At 63.7% G+C, this 23,644-nt stretch overlaps 1 protein-coding gene across 1 annotated transcript in view; it reads right to left on the reverse strand.

Annotated features, from left to right (window-relative positions):
• Window positions 1-1,778: 1,778 nt before the first annotated feature.
• The window catches only part of ANKRD55 (ankyrin repeat domain 55), an 82,309-nt gene continuing 60,443 nt past the window's right edge, over window positions 1,779-23,644 (reverse strand). The window contains exons 12-17 of the mRNA XM_054575369.1: window positions 22,681-22,809; window positions 17,648-17,832; window positions 13,382-13,549; window positions 9,848-10,497; window positions 3,651-3,743; window positions 1,779-1,900 (exon numbers count right to left, since the gene is read on the reverse strand). Coding sequence (XP_054431344.1) covers window positions 1,779-1,900; window positions 3,651-3,743; window positions 9,848-10,497; window positions 13,382-13,549; window positions 17,648-17,832; window positions 22,681-22,809 — 1,347 coding nt within the window. The remainder of the gene's footprint in view (window positions 1,901-3,650; window positions 3,744-9,847; window positions 10,498-13,381; window positions 13,550-17,647; window positions 17,833-22,680; window positions 22,810-23,644) is intronic.

Raw genomic sequence — 23,644 nt, forward strand, 5'->3', positions numbered from 1 at the left:
GGCCACGCGGCCTTTTCCCGAGTTTCCCTCCCTCCCCTCCTTCTCCCCTGCCCTCCCCGGCTCCTCCCTCCCCTTCTGTTCCCTCCTCTCCCCCGCTCCCTTCCCCCCTCCCTTTCTCCCTCCCCTCCTAATCGCTTTGACCCCATACTACCCCCTCGGGAGGGCCATGCCTGCGCCCTTAGGGGCTCACCTGGGGCCTGAGTTTGGGTTAATGCGGCAGTTTCTTGGATTGGTCATAACCCTGCGATCCCCCGCGGCTCCCCGACACGCCGAAGGGCTGCCTCTCTCTCCCGCTCTTAAGTCGGCAGGGCTCATGACTCAGTTGGGCACAGGAAATGAGAGGCGGCGACGAGACTCACCTCCCACCTCCTGTGCGTGGGTCACCGGGAAGCGTGTGTTCAAGTGGAAACGAGGCCCTGGTGCGGGGCGTGAATCGCGAATGAGAAGAACGTGTTGGCCGACGAGGCTTGGGGGCTGGAGGGCGGCACCGTCTCACAGCCACCAGCTCAGTGCAGCCACATGACGCGGGGCACGGCCTCACCGACCAGAGAACGAGTCTTCCCCGGAAGAGGCCGCCGCACGCAGAGCGCAGGGCCTGCCCCGAGCGCCCCCTCGCGGCTGCGGGCCGGGCCCTGGGGCCGCCGCTGCGCTTACGTCACTTCCGGCATCGCTCCTCCCCCCGCCCGCTCCCCGCTCCCCGCTCCCTTCCCTGCCTTCCTCCCTGAGCAATGCGAGATGACCAAGTGCCTACCACGTCCCGGGCGCTGTGCGAATTTCTAGAAGGGCAAAGACAGACGGCTGTGATTTGGCTTCAGAGGAGCGTCCATCGAGTCTGCCCTCCCTAAACAAATGATGCTCATGTAAAAGGCGAATGTTACACTCGAGGTATTTACAGAATAACGTGTGGGCTTAAAAATACCGCGGAGTGACTGCGCTCTTACACAGCTCAGTTTCGAAGTTCACATCCAGCCAGACAACACCCACACACCCAGGCAAGGAGATCGGCAGCTAGTTTCAAACTTGGCCAAGTCATACCCTGGGGATTGTCGTGAGTAGGCTCAGATTGTTATTTTGAAACAGAGGGGGAAAAAAAAGGTTAAATACGTAGAGTATTTGAGGAATGTGTGAGAAATGTCTCTTCCACTCTCTTCGGCCAAGATGTAGACCTTCCCAACTCACATAATCTTCTTTCTATGGAAACCATCAGTCAGATCTGAAAAAGCCCATACATGGAAATAATCAAATAACAAAGAAGACACAGAAACATTGCCCAGGGACTCGCGCTGGAGCCAGGAGTGAACCATGTGAGCAAATATTTTGCAGAAGACCGCCCCTTTAAAAGTCATCAGCTGTGACTGCAAGGAATTTACTACTTTAATCAAGTCTGATCCGTACAAGGTAGAATTACACTAAATGTGAAGAACAGTTACAGAATGTGCTTTTCTGTTTTTTATTCAGCAAAGCGTACTCTGAGAAGCAAAACATAAAGCCATTCAGAAAGAACACACGTCACGAGGCCGGCCAGATGCCACCGTGCTTCCCTGCCGCTGCCGCAGGTGGACATTTCACGTGGGCACGCTGGGGGCACAGTCAAAGGCTGTCAGTGCTGAGCTGGGATGTGTCTGTAGTTCGAGCAAAGAACTCTGAGTTATAAAACTGTGAATGGCTTATCAAATGCAATTCACTAAATCAGCCTCTGTCCTTGCAAACCAGAGGGATCTCCTCCTTGGACAGTGGAAAATATGCACGGTCTGCGTCTGGCGGTCGGTGACCCGCGCTCAGTCGCCGTCAGTGGTGGGGGTGGCAGCGTGGTTGCTCTCCCCGGCTGCTGGGCTGGCTCCCCGGTGGCTTGGAATGGCCGGAAGCACCCGGTTCGCTCGTAGAGGCTCTCCAGACAGAACTGGGGTGGGAGACAGAAGGAGATGCTTTCAGAGGCAGCCGCCCTCAGAGACTCAGGAGGAACGGTGGGAGGAGAAGTGTGTTCTTTCCTAAGGGGTGAAGGCACGTCTAAGGGGCATGGGGGGCGGAGCTGGGCTGCAGGAGAAGGCTCTGTGTGTGTGTGTGGTATGTTCAGGCTCACACACATGCTCGGCGATGTCAAACACACACAAGCACCGGCCAGGGCCGAGCGCGGCTGCAGCGTGGCGGGTTGTGCGTGCCGGGCAGGGCTCGCCTGCCCAGGCAGAGGCCTGTGGATGCCCCGCCAGCGCCGGCTCCCCGCCAGCCCCCGATGTGCACACTGCGCTTCTATGTTAGTGCACCGGCTCCCGGGTGTCCTTTAGGAAACACACTGCGTACCTTTCCATTTCTTGCTCAGAGAGCGGATCAAAGATCTTTATCGTCCCTTCTCTCCTGAAATGCAGCTGTGAGGAGCCAAGCCCCCGGGCCCTGCCCAAGAAAATCCTCTCCGAGCCCGGCCAGGATTTCAGGCTAATTAAATAAATGGCTGCCTTTGTCTGGCCATTGAGACTCATTTCTGCTTAAAGATAGGACCAGGCTTGAACTGCACTCAGCGATGGCGTTCTCGCCACCCGGGTTGCTCTCCGGAGGGGCAGAGGGCAGAGGGGAGAGGGCAGAGGGCAGAGGCCTGGGCTTCTGCTGCTCTTGGTGAGACCGGGACCCATCCCTCCCCGTCTCCCTTTCCTCATCTGCAAAAACAGAGGGTCCTCCCAAGGCACCCTGGCTCACTGTTGTCATCTAAAGAGTTCTAGAACTTCCGACTGGCCTCTGCCATGCTATAGGCAGGGGCAGGACAGGCATGTTGGACACTTGCTCTGGCAAATAGTTGCCAACTGTTTGACGCTGAGCAGCTCCTACATCCCCTCTCGTCTGTCGTTCAGGGACGAGGAGGGTGCGTGTGGGCCTGGGCACGGGCTGTGCCCCGTGGCTGGGCTGGGCTGGGCTGGGGAGGAAGGAAGAACGTTAGAATCCAGGAAAGCGGCTGACTCGGTGCCCGGAGCTGTGCTCCTGGCTCCGCTGCCGACTCCGAGTCCAGTGGCCTCTCTGATCTCGGTTTCCTCCTCCGCGCAATGGGACGCCGCCCGGAGAGCAGAATTTCCTGGGTCTGGCCCGAAAACTACTGCATAACATGTGCCCCAGGCAATGCTTGGAAACGCTCAAACGTGAAGATCGCTGGCTGAGTGGAACCTATTAACATGTTATATTGTGAGAAACTCTTGTTTAAAATATAACAGAAATCAGTGATGCCAAACGTAACCCAGCGAGACTCATCTGCTGGACTGCGCCTTTCTGCTGAGCGATGTACCGCCTGTGCACGCAAAGGGGATGGGCCCTTCGGCTGCCATCGCAGGCCAGAAACTGGTGTCAGAGGTCAGCCGTGGGGGAGGGTTTTGGAAGCGCCCTCTTACACAGGTTAACTGGTGCAAAGCCAAATAAACTGTTTTTGCAGTCTACACGGAAACCTTCCTCAAGGGAATGAGTAGCCTTTTTTTTTTAAGAAAAACAAGAACAAACAAGCACCACCGAGTTGGATGAAGCTTTAAGGGCTATTTCTATTCTGTTTTCCTGTAATTTACAAGGGCTGGCACGAATGCTCACTTGAAAAGTGAAAGTAAATTGAAATGACGCTTAGTCGTGTCCAGACATGCTGGCACAGGCCCTGGAAGCCGAAGGAGACAGGGAGCACTTACATTTTTGGTCGGGCAGTGGGGCTAGGCTGCTCCGGGCGAAGGCGAGTTCCCTGGTTTTGGGTCCGTTTGGAGACAGAGGCTGAAAATTTTGTCCTGGAGACAAACACATTTGCATCAGTCACTTAGGAGTGAACCAAGTGCAAATCAGGAACTGCCGTGGGCCAGAGAGCCATAAACATTATTAGAGACCACTACCTTTAAGATGAATACCAGCATAGTAGCTACGCTTTATTGAATTTCCACTACACGCCCATTGCTGTTTAAAGGAAAAGGTATCAAAAGGTGCTTCTGGGATGAACTAGTTTAAGTAAAATGTTAAAAAACAAGCACAGCGGGCCACCCATGCTAAAAAACCTAAAAGTCTGAAAACTACAAGAGGGCATAACGTCTCCCAGAGTCACCAGCTCTGTGATGAGTGAGTGGGCGCTGAGCGGGATTCGCTCTTCTGCCGCAGCGCTTCTCAGCCCTGGCAGGACACGGGAGTCGCCCGAGGGTCGGGGAGAGGCCGCTGCCCTGGCCCAGCCCCAGATCCATGCGACGGGCAGCTCCGGGGCGGACAGCCGGGCCTGGGAGTTGCTGCCTAGGAGGCGGAGACGGTGCAAGTCCGGGGACGGCCGCTGTCCGACTCAGACTCTACGCGGCGCGGCGCTCCGGCCGCGGGCAGCAGCTCTCGGGAGCCGAGGGCCAGGTGTTCAGGGGTTTTGAGGGCCGGTGGCCGTCATGCTGGTGCCTGGGCCAGGCCACGGCAGACGTAGTTGCACCTCGGAGCGGCGAGCGCCGCCCCTCTGCCGGGGGGCCAGCTGGTACACTTTCGGCGACACGCTGCGGATCCCCCGAAAACAGAAGGGAGCGCGCCCGTGACGGAGGCCCCTGCAGCGGCTGGTCCTGGGGGCACAGGCAGCGGCGCGGGCTCGGGTCCGACGGGGTCGGGCTCGGTCCCCAGCTCAGGAGAGCGAGGTGTCCGTGTGAACCCTCAACTTGCTCGTGTGTAAAGCTCTGAAAATCGTCGTGGATCTGCCTTCTCCAGTTGTCACAGAGAAGAAGTGGGGGAACAAACGCACGCGTTTAGCGGGCAGCGTTACCACTCAACAAACGTGAGCAGTGGCCGCGGTTTTGTTCCGCGGAGCCTGGACGCCTCCTCCGGGGCCGCGGGGCCTGCGCTGACTCGACCTCTGGCCTGCAAGCCGACGGGACCCAGAGCTGGCGTGGCCCCGCCGGCCGGGTCCGCGCCCTCCGTCTGGGCGAAGGTGCCCGCGGATGCGGAGGGCGCGGGAAGGGCACCAGCCAGCGCGCACGGCCGCCCTCGCCGGCGAACCCAGCCGGCCCTGGCGCGGTGCCGGTTCACGAAGACGCGCGACATGCCTGTCTCCCGGCGGATGTCCTCCCATTGCACGTCTGTCCCTCTGGACGCGGACGGTCAAATGACTTCCTTATTTAAAGAACAAACCCACCAACCAACCAACCAGCCCTCCTGAGCGGAATGACAGTACACCCCGAACCCGCCCACGCGGGGTCTGTCCAGCAGCACCTGAGCAGGCGTTTGCAAAGCCAGTTTCTGAGAGGACGACTGTCGCCGGCCGGCGACGTTTCCCGAGCGCTCGCTCTGGTTAGACGCTGGGCCGCGCGCGCTTGTGTGAGCGCCCTCCCTGGGGAGACAGCGCTGTTGCCACCCCAGGCGCTGGCCGGGCCCCAGCTCCGGTCGGCCTGACTCGACACCCCGGCCAGGCCTCCTCCCAGGAGCCAGAGCAGAGCTGGCAGGCGGGGGCGGGGGCGGGGCGCTGCGGCCGCGGTGTGGGGTGCGGGCTCCGCTTTGAGGGAGGGTGGGGCCGGCCGCAGCCCGGGCCCCCTGACGAGCACTGCGGCCCTCGGGGTGTCCGCTGTGGGTCGGCCGACGGCCGCTGTCCTGACCGCGGAGGCAGAGGGGCTTTCACACGCAGCGGGGGAGCCCGGGGTGAGTGGGGAGCGACAGTCGTTACAGCAGATGCGTCCGGCCCCGGCGGGTGCGGCTCTGTGGACAGAGCGCCGGCCTGCGGGCCAAAGGGTCTCCGGTTCGATTCCTGGCCGGGGGCCCTCCCGTGGGGGGCGCGCGAGAGGCAGCCACACAGGGACGTTTCTCTCCCTCTCTCCCCCCATCCCCCTCTGTCTAAACGTAAGCACGCAAGACCTTTGAAAGCGCATGCGCACCGCCTGCTCGCACCTGGTGCGTGGCCGCTGTGCCCCGCCCCGAGCTCGGGGAGGCCGGGCCGCAGGAGCTCCCCGCGGGAGGGGCAGGCGGGCTCTCGGAGGCCCTTGAGTGCCGCTCGGCAGCCGAGAGAGGGCCCCGAGGGGTCAGGGCATCTTGAGCCCCATAGGCCTCGCTCCCTGGCCAGCGCCGGGGCCGCGGGCAGGCGTGCTGGTCGCTCTGGCCTCCATTTCTCTCCCTCTGGGAGGGCGACGGGCACCCCTCTGCCACGCTGCTGCTGGGGGAGGGCAGCTCACGGCCCCAGAGGGCTCAGCGAGGTGGGGCTGAGCAGTTACGCTCAGGGAGCGAGAGCCCTGGCCCCATCCCACAGAGGTCAGAGGTCAGAGGTCAGGGCGGCTTTTATGCCGACGGTGGGGGCGGGGCGGGGGGGGGTTCCTGAAAGGCTGCAGGACTCTGCTCAGCACAGGGCCGGGGCCGAAGGTGCTGGGTCGGCCGCAAAGTCCATTGCATTTTCTCTGGAGGAGGCTCTTGCAGTGCGTTGTTGTCTTTAACCTCGTTTGAAGCAATTTTGTTTGATTGTATTGTGACAGTTGTCATATCAACGTGCATTAAAAACAACTTACCAAAATTGGCGAATTTTCATGCTGACATTTTAATATTGAAGATGAAAGAAAATACACAACATTTCTGGCATGTTATGCTTTGTTATTTCAAGAAAGGTAAACACACAACCGAAACACAGAAAAAGATTTGTGCTGTGTATGGAGAAGGTGCTGCATCCCATTGAACGTGTCTAAAGCGATTTGCAAAGTTTCTTGGCACGAGTGGCATCCTGGCCAAACAATTCCTTGCCGGGGGGGGCTGCCTTATCACTGGAGGGTGCGGAGCAGCAGCCCCGGCCTCTCCCCGCGGGAAGGCAAGAGCGGGAGAGACCGACACGCTCAAAACATCCAGATCAATGAAGTTGCTGGTGAAAATCAAAACGTGTCTTTTATGTTATGGAAAGAAAACCACATGGACTTCTTGTCCAACCCCCCAAAAAGGGACATGAACAAGGTCGTCCTAGGGCACAAAGGCACGAGGGATCCCGAAGGAGCCGTTCAGGGGGTGGAGGTGCGAGACGGAGGGAGCTGGGCGGGTGCGTCGGGGGACCGCCTGCCTCAGGCCAGGCGGCGGGACGCCCTGGCCGGGCGGGGACGGAAGGGTCACAGGGCCAGAGCCACCCCGGAGGGGAGCGTATGGTGCTGGGATGGTCTAGAACATTCTGGAGAAGGAAGTCTCTCGTGAGCGAGGAGGGAGCCCGGCGCGACCGTCCTTTCCCTGGGAAGACCCGTGAGCGACTGGGCTGGGAGCAAGGCCTCCCCTCCCGTCCGAACTTTCTGTTCCATGTTCTCTGGAAGCCGCTCCAAGGAATGGGGCTGATGTGCCTGGACGGCCGCAGGGGCGAGGCCTCCCCTGCGTCTCTGCCTCCCCCCCGCCAGGCGCACCGACAGGTCGCAGCACGCGCCGGGCACTAAGCCTCAGAGCCGACGTCCAGGGCGCTGAGGCAAGCGTGGGGCGTGGAGCCGGGAACTGCAAGGCCGCACCCCCCGGCCCACACCATCTCCACTGAAACCGGGGCCAGGCGGGAGATGCCCAACGTGACGTCCGCGCTCGGCAGCCGGCGGCTCTGCCGCCTTGGCTTTCACGTCGGGCGCACGGGCTCAGGCTCGCAGACACTACTACTAACAAAAGCGCCCATTGTGGTCCAGACGCCTCGGCAGGTCTAAAAACATTTCGAATTGGGTTAAAAATGTCCGCAAAAATAAAACCCACTGGCAGCGGACCTTTTTATTGCGAGGAGCACAGCGCGATCCCTAAGAAACTGCGCGGTGCGGCAGGTAGGCCCTCGGGGGGGAACGCCGACACACCGCACTGTGGAGTCTGAGAGACACGCGTCACCACGGCGGTGCCTCCTCGTCCCCAGACCGGGGCTCAGGCTCTGAGTACGTCACCAGTGGGCTGTAGGGCTTCGAGCCCATTGTCTTTGCTTCTCTGGGCCCCAGAACTACAAGTAGGGAGGGTCCTCCCTAGAGGTGTGGCCTGACTTGCTTCATTATTGATCAGCCTTCACCCAGGAAAACAGGGGCCTCTCCAGGTCTTTGAAACAGGGAATTTCAAACAAAAAGCTGGTTATATTGGTCAAGGGAAAGCCAAGAGGCCAAACACAGCACCGTGTGGAAGGGCAACCCAGGCAGGAGCTGACCCCGCTGGGCTGGAGGGCGAGGCGAAGAGATGGTCTTACCACGGCCAGAGGCTCCTGGGAGCCGGACCCACGGGTGGGGGCAGTGGGGAGGGAGCTGGGAGGCGAAGGAGCCACTGCGGGGGGCGGGGCGCAGGGAGAGGTCCATAGCAAGCGCCTCCCTTCCCCTGGCGTCTCCTGGCACTTGGCCCAAAGCCCCCGGAAGCTGCTGGCGAGGGAGGCTGCGAAGTGGAGCTCCCCGAGGCGCCAGAGCGAGTGCTCGTTTCACCGCCCTGAGTGCGGGGCGTGTGCCGGGCCTGCGAGGCACAGGGCCAGGCGTGGCAGAAAATCAGAGCGGGGTCCGGCTGGTGCGGCTCAGAGGCGGGGCGCCGGCCTGCGGCCAATAAAAACGAATGTAGAAAAGACACCCCAAGGCTGTCCTGGGAAACAGGAAAGACTAGACTCCCAAATACTTCCAAAGATTCTCAAAACACAAAGCAGTAGCTCGAACAGGGCGACCCCCAGAAGGCAGGCGGGTCGAACCTGGAGACCACACGGGGTCCAAGGGGCGAGCGGCCCTGCTCCTCCCCTCCTGTCCTTCCGCGGTGAAAGCAGAGGCACAGGCCGGGCGACCCACCAAGTGGCCTCTCAGACGCCAGGGAAACTGCCGCCCTGGGCTTCTGTAGGTGCCAGCGCGTGTGAGGAGGCCGCCCCGAAGCCACAGGCCTCGCGCACCAGGTTCGCGCGGGCGGGCGGCGGCAGCCAGACTCCCGCCGCATCTGGCCACTCACCACACCCCCTGGCCCTCCACGCTCTCCTTGGAACACACATGGGGCGGAAGAGAGGTGTCGTGCCCCTGTCCCTGCCCCCGCGCCCCGTCCCTGCTGTAAGGGCGATGACAGGGAGCGCGGCCCCGGAGCAGCGGCCCCATCTCAGGCGCATCTCGGTCGCCTGCTTTTAAGAAGGAAAAACAAATGCTAGTGTGGTGCATTTATTTAAAACGGGGGTGTATGCCTATTTAATGCATGTAAATCTAGGGGTGTGTAGAAAATATCTCTGAAAAAATACCCCCAAATTACCACCCTTGGCAGCTGCGGACGAGGGGCACGGGAGGGAGGCAGGGGGACAGAGGCAGGAGAGGGTGTGGCCCCGTCCTCGGCGCGCGGCGCCCCGAACCACGAGCGCGCGCGTGCGGCCCCTTCTCCGTGGTGCCCCCCACCGCCCCGCGCCAAGGCCGCGGCTCAACGGGTCTGGAAGGGGCGGGCCCTGGGGCTGGCGAACGGCCGCGGGGACGGACGGGCAGCGGGGGCAGCCCCCCCCATGCCGCGCCCAGGGCCGGGCCGGGGCGCGGACACCCCCTGCTCCGCAGCGGCTGCCGCCCAACTGCTGGGGAGGCCGGGCGGCCCCCGCTCTCACATAAGGCGCCTGAATCCGGGGGGGGGGGGCGCTGCTCTGGCCGGGCGGCCCCATGGCTGGAGGGTCGCCCGGTTGATGCTTGCTAAGGTTACCAAAAGGTCGCAGGTTCGATCCCCGGTCGGGGTGCAACCGATGGACGGTTGTCACCTCACGTCTCTCTCCCCCTCTTGCTCCCTCCCTTCCTCTCTCTGAAGCCAATAAACATGTCCTCAGGGGAGGACTAGAAACAAAGAAAGGGAGAAAAAGAAAAATCTGTGACCGGTCCCGTTCTGTCCCAGCGCAGGCCTCCCAGCGGCTGCCGCCCCAGCCCCTCCCCAGGCAGGACCCCTGTGTCTGCAAAGGCTGTCGGGGCGAGGAGGGAGGGAGCCCGCACTGTACCTGCGGAGGGGCTGAGCAGGTGCGGGAGGCGCGGAGGCCCCGGGGCGTCCGGCTGCCTGGGCCTGCCCCACAGCAGCCTGTCGGCGGGGGACGCCGGCCACGCCCGGCAGAGCCCCAGGCGGGGGCCGCTGCGCCAGGGGTTGCCCAGCAGCGCCTGGCCGCCTGGCTGGCCACTCAGCAAGTCCTGCTCGCTCCGGCTTTTCTGCGACGGTGGGCCCGCGTGCTGGGGGCCGGCGCCGGGGCCGGCGGGGGGCGTGGCCCCAGGGCCAGCCGTGGGGAAGCGGTTGCCCGCGGTGATGGGCGGGAGGCTCTGCGTCCGGATCGGTGGGAGCCCCTGCCGGGCCAGAGGCCTCTTCTCTGGCCAGAGGTACTTTGACTCCTCAGGGGTCCTCTTTTTGAAGCCGACCATGGGCGCCTGGTCCCCAGGCTGTTGCTGGCAGTTGGTGCCCAGGACGCTGTCGAAGGTGGCGATGATGTCATCGACTTCCGAGGGGGGCCCCCCCTTGCGGGTGTCCCTGCTGCCGTCCTCCGCAGCGGCCCGCTGCTCCTCTTTCCTGCTTTTGCCGAAGATCTGGTTGAGTACGCCGAGGCCTCCCTCCCTCTTCAGGGGCCTGCCGCTCTGGGGCGCCGGCGGGTGAGCGGGCTCCGTCCTGTGAAACACCGAGGCAGAGGCGAGGTCAGAAAGCGCAGGCAGCCCCTCCGGCCCCGACCTCGGTCCGGCCCGGGCGCTCGGCCGGGAGGCTGTGGGCGCCGAGGCCCTGACGGCCCCTCAGGTCGCAGGCCGCATGCCAGGGTTCACGGTCCCTTCCAGGCCAGCCGTTTGCAACCCACACGCCCCAGAGAGGTTTAAACCCGCGCTACCTGACTGTCGGGGGCCCTGACCTTAGACTGTGAGATAGAAAGATGAGCACGGCCGGCGCAGCGGCAGCCGTCGGCGCGGATGAACCAGGGTCGCACCGATTTGTTCTGTCAGATCAGCAACACAGACCACCGTTTCGCTGTGCCGTGGGATTCCAGGGATGGGTTTGTGTGTGCTGTGAGGTGACAGGGGTTGGACGTCGCGGGTCTCGATGGGAGAGCTTCCGGGACACGGCCCATCCCTCCGCGTGAGAGCGGGTCCTGGGGACAGCCCCCAGCTTGCCCTGGGGCTGCCCTGTCAGATTTGTCCTGAGGGGTTGTTTTCGCCGCTGAGCGCAGCCTGTGGCGCCAGGCCAGGCAGGCGGAGGTGGGGCCCGAGCCCTCAGCCTGAGGTGACAGCGGGCCAGGGCGGCTGCGTGGAGTCAGGAGCCACGGCCGGGGCGGGGGGGGGGGGGGCGGTGCACGGGGGTGGCCCTGGCCTCGGCCCCTCTGCCTGGCCACGGGGACCCCGGGAGACCCAGGCTCAGCTCTGCCCGTCTCCACCGCAGGAAGCCTGTAATCTTGGGCAGGCTGTGCACTTTTTGAGTCCCTTTTGGTGTTTACCAAGTTTCCCACTGAAAAGTACTTCATAGCAAAGGCTAAAGGAGACCAAGGGGAGAAGCTGGCATCGGGGCTGCAGCCGCAGAAGAGGGAGCCCGAAGGCCGGGGGCGGGCAGGGTGGGGAGTGAGCAGCAGGGGCGGCGGCGAATCCCAGGGGGGAAAGTCAGCTCGGCCGCGGAGGGGTTCCCGGAGGCTCCGCTCCGCCTTTGCCCCTCGGAGACCCCTGCGCTTCTCTCTCCACGCAGAGCCAGGCAAGGGAGGCACGGGGTCTGCGATCCATGCGCGCGGCGCGTGGCTTTGCCACGGGACACACAGCGCGTACTCGCGCTCTGTTCCGGGAATGTCGTTCTGCCGCCTGCCCGGCCCCTGCCGAGCGGCTGTGGAATGCAGAGGGAGCAGAGAGCGCCCCAGGGGGTTTCTAGCCCTGTTTCAAGCTCCCTCCTGCAGACCGCAGCCCGGGGTCCCTGTGCCGACGGACTGACCCTGCTTCGTCTGCCGTGACCATCGTCTCCTTCCCGTTAGGGGACGCAGGCCAGCGGGCCTCCCCGTGTGGGCCGCGCGCTGCAGGGACAGATCCAGACGGCCTCTAGGGGTTTCGTGGGGTTGGAACAACATTCCCTATCACACCAGGAGGGGGCTGCCCTTGCCCCAAGGGTGCAGTGGGGACAGACAGGGTGAAACTGAGGGTGGCTCGGCACAGGTCGGGACAGCCGCCTCCAGGGACTCGCGTCACAAAAACTGCCACTTAACTGAATAGTGTCCAGTCATGCTTTTTGCCTTTTTGAAATATGGGTCCCTGACCACATGTTTTGACAAAACGAGTGCTCGTGAGCGGTCCCGCTACGCCGAAGAGGGCGGCTGTTCTGCGGTGAAGCGCCAGCCCGCTGCACTCGGCGCGGCGTTTGCGGGACACCATGTTTACACCTTACAGACGAGCAGCGGCTGTTCTGAGCGGTCGCCGGCAGAAACCTTCTCGAAAAAGAGCAGAGCAAGCCTGTCATTTCATGGGAAACAATTGGCGGTAATTGTTGCCAATGACCAAAGTCTAACTTTCAAGCAAAGATTAGAATTTTGGAAAACGTGGGCGGGTGCTGTCAGCCCGGCGTCTTCCTGGCCCGTCAAGGGTTTCCAAGAAGATCGGTGGTGACATTAACGGATGTGCTGTTTTAATGCTGGGCAATGGAATGTGTCATTGAGATCCTCCTAATGAAGTGACCCAAACGTTTTTCAAACGACCAAAGCATTATGCTATAAAATCATGCGTGTAGACAAATGGATTTGAACATAACAGCGTAAACAGCGTGCATTTGTAAGGTGACAGAGTCCGCCCTGCAAACAACTGCTGGCCAAGTTTTGTGTCATATCCAAGTGCCCACAGTTGTCTGAAGAGGCTCCCGAAACATTTCCTTGTCCAGCTGTGTGTTCACATGAGACCAGGCTGTTCTTGTCGCCTCGGTCGCAGCGAGGGCTGTGCCAGACTGGCCGTGGGGGCCGCGGGAGCCCCGCTGAACCCCGCCAAACCTCTGTGCCGATCTTAGAGATTTGCGAAGCCATGTCGAACAGCAATGCTCTTTTCATGACAGTATTTCTGTGTTTTGAACAACAGGTCATTTCAACTAACAGTATGGTATTTATGTTAACATGTAAACATAAAGGGTTAATCGTTGCTTTAAATGAACAGCGAAGTAAATATGATACTATAAACTTTCCTCACGTCCAATGTTTAATGTTTATGTGTTACGTCCCATGATCACAAGCTCTTTGGGGGTCTTCCATGATTGTTGAGAGGGCAAAGGGTCCTACGAAGAAGAAGCCTGAGGGCTGCTGATTCAGGCAAAGCGGAGGGCGGGCGTAAAGGGAAGGGGGGAGGGGAGGGGAGGGGAGGGGAGACTGAGAAGCCCCGTGGGCATCAGGCCTACAGGGGGGCGGCTGTCATTTTGCCCCACGGTGCTGCGGGCACGGCGCCGCGTGCAGGTGGTGGCACACACGGCCGCCGGGTGGCTGCTGCTGGCCTTGCACGCGGGTGTGGGGCAGGCTCCCCCGAGGGGCGCAGGGGCCCGCGGCCGGCGCACTCACCTGCGCGGTGGGGAGAGGAGCCGGGCGCAGGCCAGGTGGCCGCCGCGGAGGGCGTAGGCCAGCGCCACGCTGTCGTGCACATCCCGCAGGGTGCTGTCCACGCCCAGGTCCAGCAGGGACCGCACGCACTCCGCCTTCCCCGCCGCCGCCGCCCAGTGCAGGGGTGTCCTGGGGACCAGGCGGGAGGGAACACAAGTGTGAGCACGGGGCGGGGCAGGCTCCTGCCGACCGCCGGACGCGGCAGGGGAGACCAGCTGCAGCCGAGCGTGGGAACAGCGGGTGTTACAGGGGCCGCAGGGCGCGGGCGCGGGCGCGGGGCCTCTCCGCGAGGCCAGGGCTCCCGGCCTTCCGCCTTCTCTGGCCTTTCCTAGGAGAGGGAGGCGTGGGTCAAAGGGCAGGACCGATTTTAAGGCTCCTCACACTTCGTGCCGAACTGCCTTCCAAGCCGACTGACCCACTCACCTGCTGCTGACCGGCCCGGCTGCTCCGCGCTGAGCTTTGGCGCGGCCTGAGCACCTTGCCCGGCTGGAGGGCCGGGCGGCGCTTCACTGTGGTTTCCTTGGGCATTTGTTTCCTCAGCCGTGAGGCTGAGCTTTTGGACTGTGTTTAGCTGCCATTCGCTTTCCTCATTGCAATGACCCAGTGCCCTTGCCTGTTCTTCTATTAGTGCGTTGGTTCTTCTTATCAATTTACGTGGCTTTAGTGCATGTGAGACGTACGGATCTTTTATAAGATATCCTTATGCAAACACGCATCCAGTTTGTTACTTGACTTTTAAGCTTTTAGTGATCTTCTATAAATTTTTAAAAATTATTGCTTCCTTTTTGTTTCATGATTTAATGTCTAGGAAGTCTTTCATCAGCCAGAACCTAAATAAATATTCGTCAATATTTAAAGCTTTATTAAAATGTAAAACAGGTATTTTTTTTAATGAGATGAAAAGAAAAAGCTAGAGACTTGGAGAAAATATTTGCAAATTGCACATCCAATAAAGGGCTTATATTCAGAATGTATAAAAATCTTTCAAAACTGAATAAGGAAACACAGAAGCCCATTTTAAAAGCTAGCAGAAGGTCAAAACAGAAACTTCACCCGAGAAGACGTAGGAATGGTAAACGGGCTCGCGAGAAGGTGCTCGGCAGCGCTGGTCCCTGGCGGGACGCAAATGAAAACCACAGTGAAACACCACCACGCAGCCACTGGCAACGGCCAACATTCAAACAGAGAACCAGGCGAGCCCTGGCCACACCAGGCGCGGGGAAGGCGTGGAGACGCGGGGACGCCGGCACGCTGGCGGCGGCAGGCAGAATGGCGGCAGCTGCCTGGAACACGGCCTGCCAAGCGCGTACTCACCGTAGGAACAGCCGTCTCACCTATAGACCCTGCGGAGCCCGAGAAATGACAAGTTCCACACACACGGACACCGGGACTGCGTGCTCGGGGCAGCGCTATCCATCGTCACCCCAAACCGGAAGCACCCGGAGCCCTTCCACTGGTCGCTGCGGCAGCGAACAGCAGGTCCTCGCCCAGCGGAGTGAGCCCAGACCCGCAGAGCGGCCCGAGCCGTGCAGGGCAACGCGGGTGGGCCTCCGGGGCCGCCTGCTCGGGGAGAGAAGGCCAACGATGCCGCACCGCGGGTCCCGCATACGCGGCCTCCTGGGAAGGGCGGGGCTCGGAGCTGGCCAGCAGCCGGGCTGAGCGGCGGGGGGGCGGGGGGTGGTCTATGGAAAGACCGGACAGGCTGACGCTGGAATGACGGGCTCGCTCTGAGCCGTGTTTGTGGAGCTCAGGGACCTGGGCTCCCCCTGAAGCCCACGTGACTGCACAACAAGAGGGAGAATTTGAATGTGAATTTCAAAGAAAATAAATATTTATTTCCATATTTATTTGGATTAAAAAAAAACCCCCAAAACTGGGTGTGTGCTCGTGTGGGGGGTGAGGTGTGCAGCCGCCCGCTTCCTGGTACAGAGCCGGGTCCTCGGCGCCGTGTGTGGCGCGCACCCCACCTTTCCCCCTTCCCCCATTCACGCCGGCGGGTGGCCTCGTGTTCAACCTCGGGGACGGCTGTGGTGGGACAGACACGAGAAAGAGTGTCTCTCTGTTTCCAGAGCCAAGCCCAGGACTGACAGCAGGTCTGGCGTGGAAGAGTCCCCCGCCCCGTCAGATGGGGTAGGGGGCGCACGTGGGGGCTCTGCCCCCGGGAGCAGAGCCGGCCACAGCCGAGCTTCTCGCCTGAGCTGCTGGGAAGTGGGGGCAGGCGGACCCGTGTGGCTTTCTAGGTAGTAGGGCCACAGGAGGACAAGGGGCACAGGGAGAAGGACCTTCCTGTAAGTGGGGTTCCCCACGAAGAGAATGGCTGGGCTTCCCGTCAGTCGCTGGAAAGGGCCCGTCCTGGGAAAGGATGGGGGGCCTCCTGGCCCGCCCAAGGCACACAGAGCTCGCTCGGCCCGGCTCCTCCCTCGCCTCTGCCCCCAGGTCCCGGGCAGCGGCAGCCGGCCGCCTCCTGCCCCAGGGCCAGCCTCAGCCGCCGTAGGGAGGGGCGGGCTCAGGGCTCCTGGCGCAGGGCAGACCCCCGAGCGGGGCAGCGGGTGCAGGCGGCAGTGTGGCTGGGGGCCCGCAGCCCTGGAGCGACTCCAGGGATGCGCCTGCGCTGCCTGGGGAGCCCAGCGACGCCCGGGGCAGGGGGCGGGGGGCTGAGGCAAGGCTCTCCGTCCTGGCTGCCGGAGCCGGGGACCGTGACGCCGCCCGCTCTTTCTGGGTCCGTGGCCTGTGCTATCCGTCGCGGGCCAGCGCCCCTGTGTTTCGAACCGCGTGGATGTGCGATGCATCTTAGTATCCGGGAGGAGTTGCTCCCTTTACTTTTCTTCATCCTCTTTTTTTTTTTTTTTTTTTAATCAATGCCTTATTTTCTCACCCTTCCCACACAGACTTTCTCTCTACCAGGAAGGGGAAGAAGAAAAGGGAAGTCACAATGGCTGCCTAGGCACAAAGTGCCAGAACCTAACAATATTTTGAAAAATTCTGTTACTATAATCACACGCTGGACAGTTTCAGTGCGAAGCTGTAGCTGCCCAACGTGGAAAATGGGGAACAGAACCGGGCGGCATGCGCCCCGTGGCCCGGGTGCCGCGCTTGTGCAGGAACCGGCCTGGGGGATTTCAGGTCGCCTTGAACTCTCATGGCCCTGCCTCGTGTGCCCCCACCCGGTTTTGCTTCCTCCTCGAGGGCCCGGCCAGGGAACTAGATTCTCTCTGCACGCATGGCTGCACAGTGGGCCGGGTCTGCCCGGCGCGGTGTGAGCCGTGTTCTGAGGACCCCCGGCCTCTGGTCGCCTCCTCGAAGGCGCCCCCATCCTCCCGGTGGGGCGTCCACTTCCCTCCCCGGGGGCTGGAGCGCTGGCAGCCTCTCGCGGGTTCGGGCGGCTCCTGCCCGTAGGGAAGGCCTGCCTCGGGCGCCCACTCTCCTCCGAGCCGAGGCCAGCGGCCCGCCTGCGGCTCCAGGGCTTCCCCGGGTCGCAGGGGCCTCGGGCGCCGGGCGTGTCTTGGGGTCTCTAAAATCAGGGCGAGCACGTGGCTAATTCCGCACTTCAGTAACAGGGGGTGAAGAACACCATACCTAACACAGAAGCCTTAACTCATTTCCCACAGTCCTCTTCTTTGTTACGCTACCCCACTTCCACGGAGCCAGTGCGCGGCCTGGACGAGGGCTGGGCCGGCACCGCAGCTGGGGAGCGCCCGCCGTCGAGGGCGGGGCAGGCGCGGTGGCGGAGGCCCCTGCGTTGGCTGGGGAGACGGGGCGCGGGTCTTGCCTTAGTTGCTAACCACCCCTGAGCTAATCTCTTCCCTTTCTGGACCCCGCTCTCTTTCCCATGCCAAGGCCTCTTTAATGATTGGAAAAAAACGAACCCAGAGCCCTACCAGGGTCGCGCCTTGTTCTGAGTACAGAGCCTCTATTACGCTCCTGCCTGGAGAACAAAACTTGTTGACTCTATGACATAATTCAGGGATGAAGGAAAATAAAGCCCTCGGTCAAGAGCGGCAAGTGCACGGAGCGGGAAGCTGACCCCACCCTGAACGCCGTCCGAGGACGCGGCCCTGCCCTGAGGGGACGGGCGGCCTCTGTCCACACGAGCATGCGTGTCGACGCCACGGGGATGGCGCTGGACGCCCGCAGGGTCACCCCTGCAGCGGCTCTCTCTGCTGAGAGCGGCGTCCGCTCTCAGGAGACGCGGGCGGCTGCCGCCCCCCCCCTGCACCCCCCGGGTACCTGTCGTCCACGTCCAGGGCCTGCAGGTTGCACTCGGGGACCCTGGCCAGCTCGGCGAGGACGTCGCTGAAGCCCGCCGCGGCGGCCAGGTGCACGCACGTCTTGCCACTCCCGTCGTCGCAGTTGATGATGGACGGGCCCCGCTGGTGGCTCAGGATGAGGGAGCACAGCGCGCGGTTCCCGCTCTGGAAGACAGGGGCGCAGGGGCGCGTTGGGTGCCATCGGCCCCCCCCGCACCCGCACCCGCGCCCGCCACCCCCTCCGTCCGTGCAGGTAAAGATAGAGAGAGATACAGAGTAAAACATCCCGGACAGGAGCAGAGAAAATGCACCCGATCGGATCCGCCAACAAGCTGCACTGCGTGCAGTGGCTGCAGAGATTTGCCTCCCCTCAGAGCCAAGTCGTCTTCCACAGCTGGGGGTCCGAGGAGGCGCGGCGCCGCGCTGCGCAACACGGGTGCAGCAGACGGACCCCGGGGCTGGTGCAGGGTGGGCTGCCGGTCTGAGCGCTCGCTCCGTGGGCCGTCCGTCCTGGTTCCCCACTTGGCCCTCGAGGCGGACGGCGAGACGGGCCGAGCGCTTTTCCACGTTGACACCCGGACCAGCGCGCGCACTGCATAGTGACGTCACGCTGACCACGACAGCCCCGCGGCGATTACATCGCTGTTGAGCTACGTGAACATCGATCCCTGAAAGTCCTTTGTGGAAGGAAGTGGGTCCTGAAGTCCGGTGGCTAATCCGTTAGGAGACGAGACGCACTGGGACCAGGAGGAGAGGGGCCCGGCAGCCCGCGAGCTGGGCCGCGCTCGGTGTGGGTCTGCGCTCAGCCCCTGGTCTCACATCCCGGGGGCCGTTCCACACTGACTCGGCCACGGCCCCCAGCCCTTCCCGAGAGCGCGCGCCCCTCTGCAGCCTGCGGAAGTGACATCTGTGCCTTTTCCGGAGTTCGGCACCGTTCACGGGACTGAAACATCAAAACACTCTGCGCAAGCGCCTGCAATTTAAGAGGATAATGGATCGTCCTAGGGCAGTAACCGAAAACCTAGGTTTCTACTGCTTAGGGGCACGTCTTAGTGTCCCGATTTCTCCTGGCACCTGTGGGAAGACTGTAAGGCGGTCCACACTGTTCAGCAGCGCTTTGCTCTCCTCAGCGGGTCCTCGGCGAGGCCCAGCGATGGCGCACGCCAGGTCTTGGCAGGTCCCTGGGAGGCAGGCGGCGCAGCTCTGGGGGCAGCGGGGGCCTGTGGTCCTGGGAGCCAGGAGGACCCGGCTCAGGGCACGGAGAGGAGCTGGGGTTTTAAAAAGCTCCAATTCTGACAACACGGCGGATGCGGTTCGGGGGCTACCTCTTCCTCTGTCTTCCCCAAGTCTCCCGCCCCCGTCCTTCCCGCTGTCCCGCGGCGCGCCTGGCCAGGGCTGTGCTCTCGGTCCCCGGTCCTTCGCTCCGTTCCACGGGGCAGCAGCCCGCACCCTCCGGCTCCCCCTCCTTCCCCTCCCTTTGCGCCCGTGGCTCTCCCGATGGCCCCTCACTCAGCAGCCCCGGCTCCGCCGCAGGCATCGCACCCCGAGGCCCGGGGGTGCCTCCCTGTCCCGGGGACGGCTGCTGACGCCCCACCGGGCACCTCTGCTGGGCCAAGGGCGGGGCGCGTGGAGCCCTCGGAGTTGAGCCCTGAGTGGGCCCAGAACACTGCAGCCAGGGCCGGCTGCGGAGCTCGTGGGGCCTGGGGCACAGGGCCACGCGGAGCCCCTGCTCGCGTGGTGGGGAGCTCGCTCCCCCTCCCACGGCCTCTCGCCCCCCCTGCCAGGCGGTCTTCACCTGCTGTTCAGCGCTGCGCTCCCTGGGGCTGGGGGGTCTCACCGAGGCACACCCCTCGGGGGGTGCCTGCCCCGCCCTGCGGCTCCGCAGCGGTTGGCCCTGACCCCGTCCCTGCCGGGGACGGGGCTGCGTGTGCCAGGGTGTCACTGTCCAATCAGACTTTGCTTGACAACACGGATGCGAAGACGTCACTCTTCAGATTTGCCGGCGGCGACCGCAGCGCACGGCAGCCCAGGCGCAGGCTGCCCCGTGAGCGCAGGACCCTCTGTGGCCACGCTGCCTGTCCTGTGCGCATTGGGCGGTCCCTTCCCGCCCTCGCGGCTCCCTTTCGGCCCCTCTTCCACCCTCCCTCCTCCTTCCCCCGTCGGACAATGGCTCTGGGATAGTTTGGATCGAGATGTGCGGCTACGCTGAACACAGCTAAGCTTTTGTGCCAGCTTCACCGTCTTCAAGACTCCCTGGCCTGATGTTACTTTAAACATGTTCTCCTGGGGCTTGAAATGTATCTAGAACAATCAAGAGGCCCCTCCCAGCCCCCTTTAAAAACCACAAGCTATTAGAAAAGGAAAACAGAAGGGTATGAGTTCAATGAATTAATTTTGTTTCCAGTTTTGTGAAGGTGCAAAGGAACGCAGGTTGCCAAGGCGACCCAAAGGGCAATGGCCCGGGAGTGTCCCCTGGGCGTGGACGCCCGGGCACCCAGCCAGGACGGAGAGAAGGGACCAGCTCCCGGTGCGCGGACTCCTCCCTCCTCCCCGACCCCCGGGGAGCGGTTCCCAGTGGCGCCCTGCCCTCGCGGCTGCTGCCCCAGGCCCTCGGAGCCAGAGGACCCCAGCCTCTCGGGCAAGTGCAGACACGCCGCCCCGGGCCCTTTCCTCCCAAGGCCTTTGGCCTGAGCTCTCCAGGCCTCGCCTTGGCCTCTCCAGCTCCACTCAGTCCTGGCCCACACGCGGAACCGGAGAGCGCGGCGGGCGCCTCACCCAGCACAGGGAAAGCCGGCAACGCGGGCGCCCGCACGTTCAGTCCTTCAGGGACTGACCCGGGACCTGCCCTGTTCCTCTTTTCACCCCCAAGGCCGGTCGCACAGCAGGGGCTCCAGAAGTCTTTGCTACGTGGCTGAGTCAATAAAGGAGGTGTGATGCCAACAGGAGCCAGCGGCCGCACACGATGCCTTGGGCGGGGCCCGCGAAGGCTGTGGCGCCTGTGGACGGGGCTCATTTATCGCCTTCGACCCCGCTCCACGCGACGCCTGCGGGGCGGCAGGGGGAGGTTTCGGAAAGCATGGGCGCCTCACCCCAAGGAGGGACCGGGACTCCAGGGGGCGGCCTGGGCCTGGCCCTGTCTGAGCTCTGCGAGGCCCCAAGGGCGGGCGGGGGAGGGGGCGGCGGGCTCGCAGCCTTGGGGGTGGCCGGGGGAGGGCTGTGCCGGGGCGGCCGGGGGGCCCAACCGCCACAGAGGAGCCCAGGAGCCAGGACAGAAATGGCCCCTCCTCTGGCCACGCAGGTCGTCACGGCCGCTGCCACGGGCACGCAGTCAGCCACACCGCAGACACACGGGCGGTGGAGCGAGCAGGCGGCGCTGACTCTGCTCGGGTCAAGCCGCGGGCGGTGTCTGCGGGGCGAGTGCCCGCGCGTGTGAGTGCACGTGTGACGGCCCAGGCTGTCTGAGTTAAGGACACCAGCTTTCGGTTTTGCCAAACTGCCTCCTTGAGGAAGAGAACCGGGGTTCCTGCCCCCAAGGGCCCAGCTCCCGGGCGGTGGAGTGGGGCAGGCCCAGGACAGCAGCTCTGTGCTGGCAGCGGCGCAAGACGGGGCGGCGGGGACGCACACTGTTCCGAGGCCCCGGACAAGACTGCCCACGTGCAGGTCCCCAGTGGCCCCCCGCCCCACCGCCATCCGGGGGGGCAGGAGGCAGTGTGCGGAAAACAGCTTCGTTCTGGTGCCACGCTCCCCTCAGGGGACAACCGCCTTTGTGGGACCCTCCCTGGGTGCCCAGCCAGGCCGCCCCTGGCCCACTGCTATAGCGGTGACCATGCCCAGCCGGACGGCTGGGCCGGGCAGGCGGTCAGACACGGAGCGGACTGCGGGCTGGAGGCGGGGCGAAGCCTGGGACCCCGCGGTCGGGCCCGGGCTGGCGGGTCCAGCAGCAGCCGCCACGCTCGGAGGGACAGACACAGAGCGGTTTCCAAACCCCTTCTGCGTGCCCTGACCTCAGGCACCTGCATCAGCCCTGAGCGGCCAGGTGCCCGCGCGAGGCCCGTGGGGACAGCTGGGCGCCGCCCCTGGGGGAGGGGCGGCACATCTCCCGCACGGCCCCCAGCCCCCCCCCCGCCGCGCCCTTCGCCCTTCCTGGGCTGATGGGGGTCAACGGGGGCGGGGCGGGGGAGGCGTCCCACTGAGGCATCGAATGACAGAAGGGCTGTGCTGGAGGGAAGCAGTGGCACTGTCCCCCGAGGGACCGAGGGACCGGGCAGGTAGCCCTCAGTAGCCACTCGCCTCGGGGAGAAGGCGCTTCAGTGCAGGGCAGCTACTGCCACTCTCCCGTTTGGGCCTCGCGTTCCCTCCCCGGACAGCAGACGTCTGGGGTCTGTCCTGACACCCTTGGCTGTGTGTCCTGATACACACTCCCTTTTGAGATGGTGACGGGGGTCACGAGCCACAGCGGCTCGGCACAGAGTGCAGGGCCCCGGACTCCTCTGCTGCGGAGGGTTTGGGAGGAGGGAGAGGGTCACGTCCAAAGGCGTTGAGGGCTTATCCTGGGGCCCGTGAGGCGCACGGGGGTGGGGGGGTGGAGAGAGCGAGCGAGGGGGCGTGTGTGAGCGCACGCGTGTCTGGGCGAGTGCGTGGGACTGGGTACAAGTGCGTCTGAGTGTGAGTGTGTGTGCACCTGTGTGGGGGCGCGCGTGCGTGTGCGTGCCTGTGTGAGCGTGCGTGAGCGTGACTGCGGGGCGAGTGCGCGCGTGTGTGAGTGCACGTGTGACGGCCCAGGCGGGTTCTGCCTGAGAGCCCGCCCCCTTCTCGGCACAGTCTCTTCCCGGCGACCGAGGCCCCGCGTCCTCCGCAGGGACCGGCGTGCGCCGCCCCGGGTGTGAATGGAGGGGACAAGGGCGCTGTGAATCTCTCTGTCAAACAGGGAAGCCCCCCGCCAGTGTGGCGGCCGCCCGTGGGACCGCCCGCGGCTCAGCCCCGCGCCCCGCGAGCCCCGCGGCCAGGCCCTACCTGCACCGCCCAGTGGAGGGCCGTCTTGAAGTCCCGATCCGCAAGCGTGGGGTCCGCCCCCCTCTTCAGCAGCATCTGGGTGTGCTGCGGCTGGTTGTGGAAAGCTGCCCAGTGCAGGGGCGTCATTCCCTGCGAAGGCAAGGTCCGAGGGGGCGGGGGTGAGCGCGGGCTGCCGGGGGGACGCGGAGCCCCCACTCTCTCCCCAGGCCGGACGGCCGTCACCGCGCGCTGGCTGCCGCCTGCCAGGCCGTTCGCTCCTGAAACCCTTCACTCAGCCCAGATCCACTCGCTTCTGCCTTGTGCCAGGACATGCGTGCTGTGGCTGCTGCAGGGACCACGGCGAGCAAGACCCTTGCCCGCGTGGGAATCGCGCTCGGGGAGAGGAAGGCAACAGCTGCACACGAGCGACGGGAGGGTTGCCGGGCGCTGGGAAGAACACGCGTGCGGAGCCTGGCAGAGCGACCCGGGGCGGGCGCTGCTCCGCGGGCGTCCGGGAGCCGCCAGCAGGTCGCGCACGCTGGCCCCTGGGACCGGAGCCCCGCTGGGATGTCCCCTCCGCCACGAGGGCAGCGCGCGGCCTGCTGGGCTGCCGCCCCTACGGCGGGACCAGGAACGAGCCGGTGACCGAACGGAGGAGGGGTGAAGAGGGAGAGGCGGAGGGCCGTGGGAGGCGCAGCTGCGCGGGAGGCCGGCGCTGGCCCTGAGGGGTGGGGGGGTGCCCACCCCGCGGAAGGCACTGGATTCTATTCTGAGGTCAACGGGAGGACGGCGCAGGGTTCTAAGCAGATGCCGACGCGATCTGGTTTGCGCTGTGGAGAACTAATGATGCCGTGGCCTTTGGAGAACCGAGGTGGGCGAGTCAATCTGGTGAATGCCTGTCTCGCTCAGAGCCTAAGGTCACATGCTTCCAGCATCACTTCAGTCAAGCGAGCTCCTGGCGGCCTCTCTGCGCTGCCCACGCCTC

The sequence above is a fragment of the Pteronotus mesoamericanus genome, unplaced genomic scaffold (assembly GCF_021234165.1).
Source record: "Pteronotus mesoamericanus isolate MK-2021 breed Mesoamerican mustached bat unplaced genomic scaffold, CSHL_Meso_final contig_29, whole genome shotgun sequence".
NCBI lineage: Eukaryota > Metazoa > Chordata > Mammalia > Chiroptera > Mormoopidae > Pteronotus > Pteronotus mesoamericanus.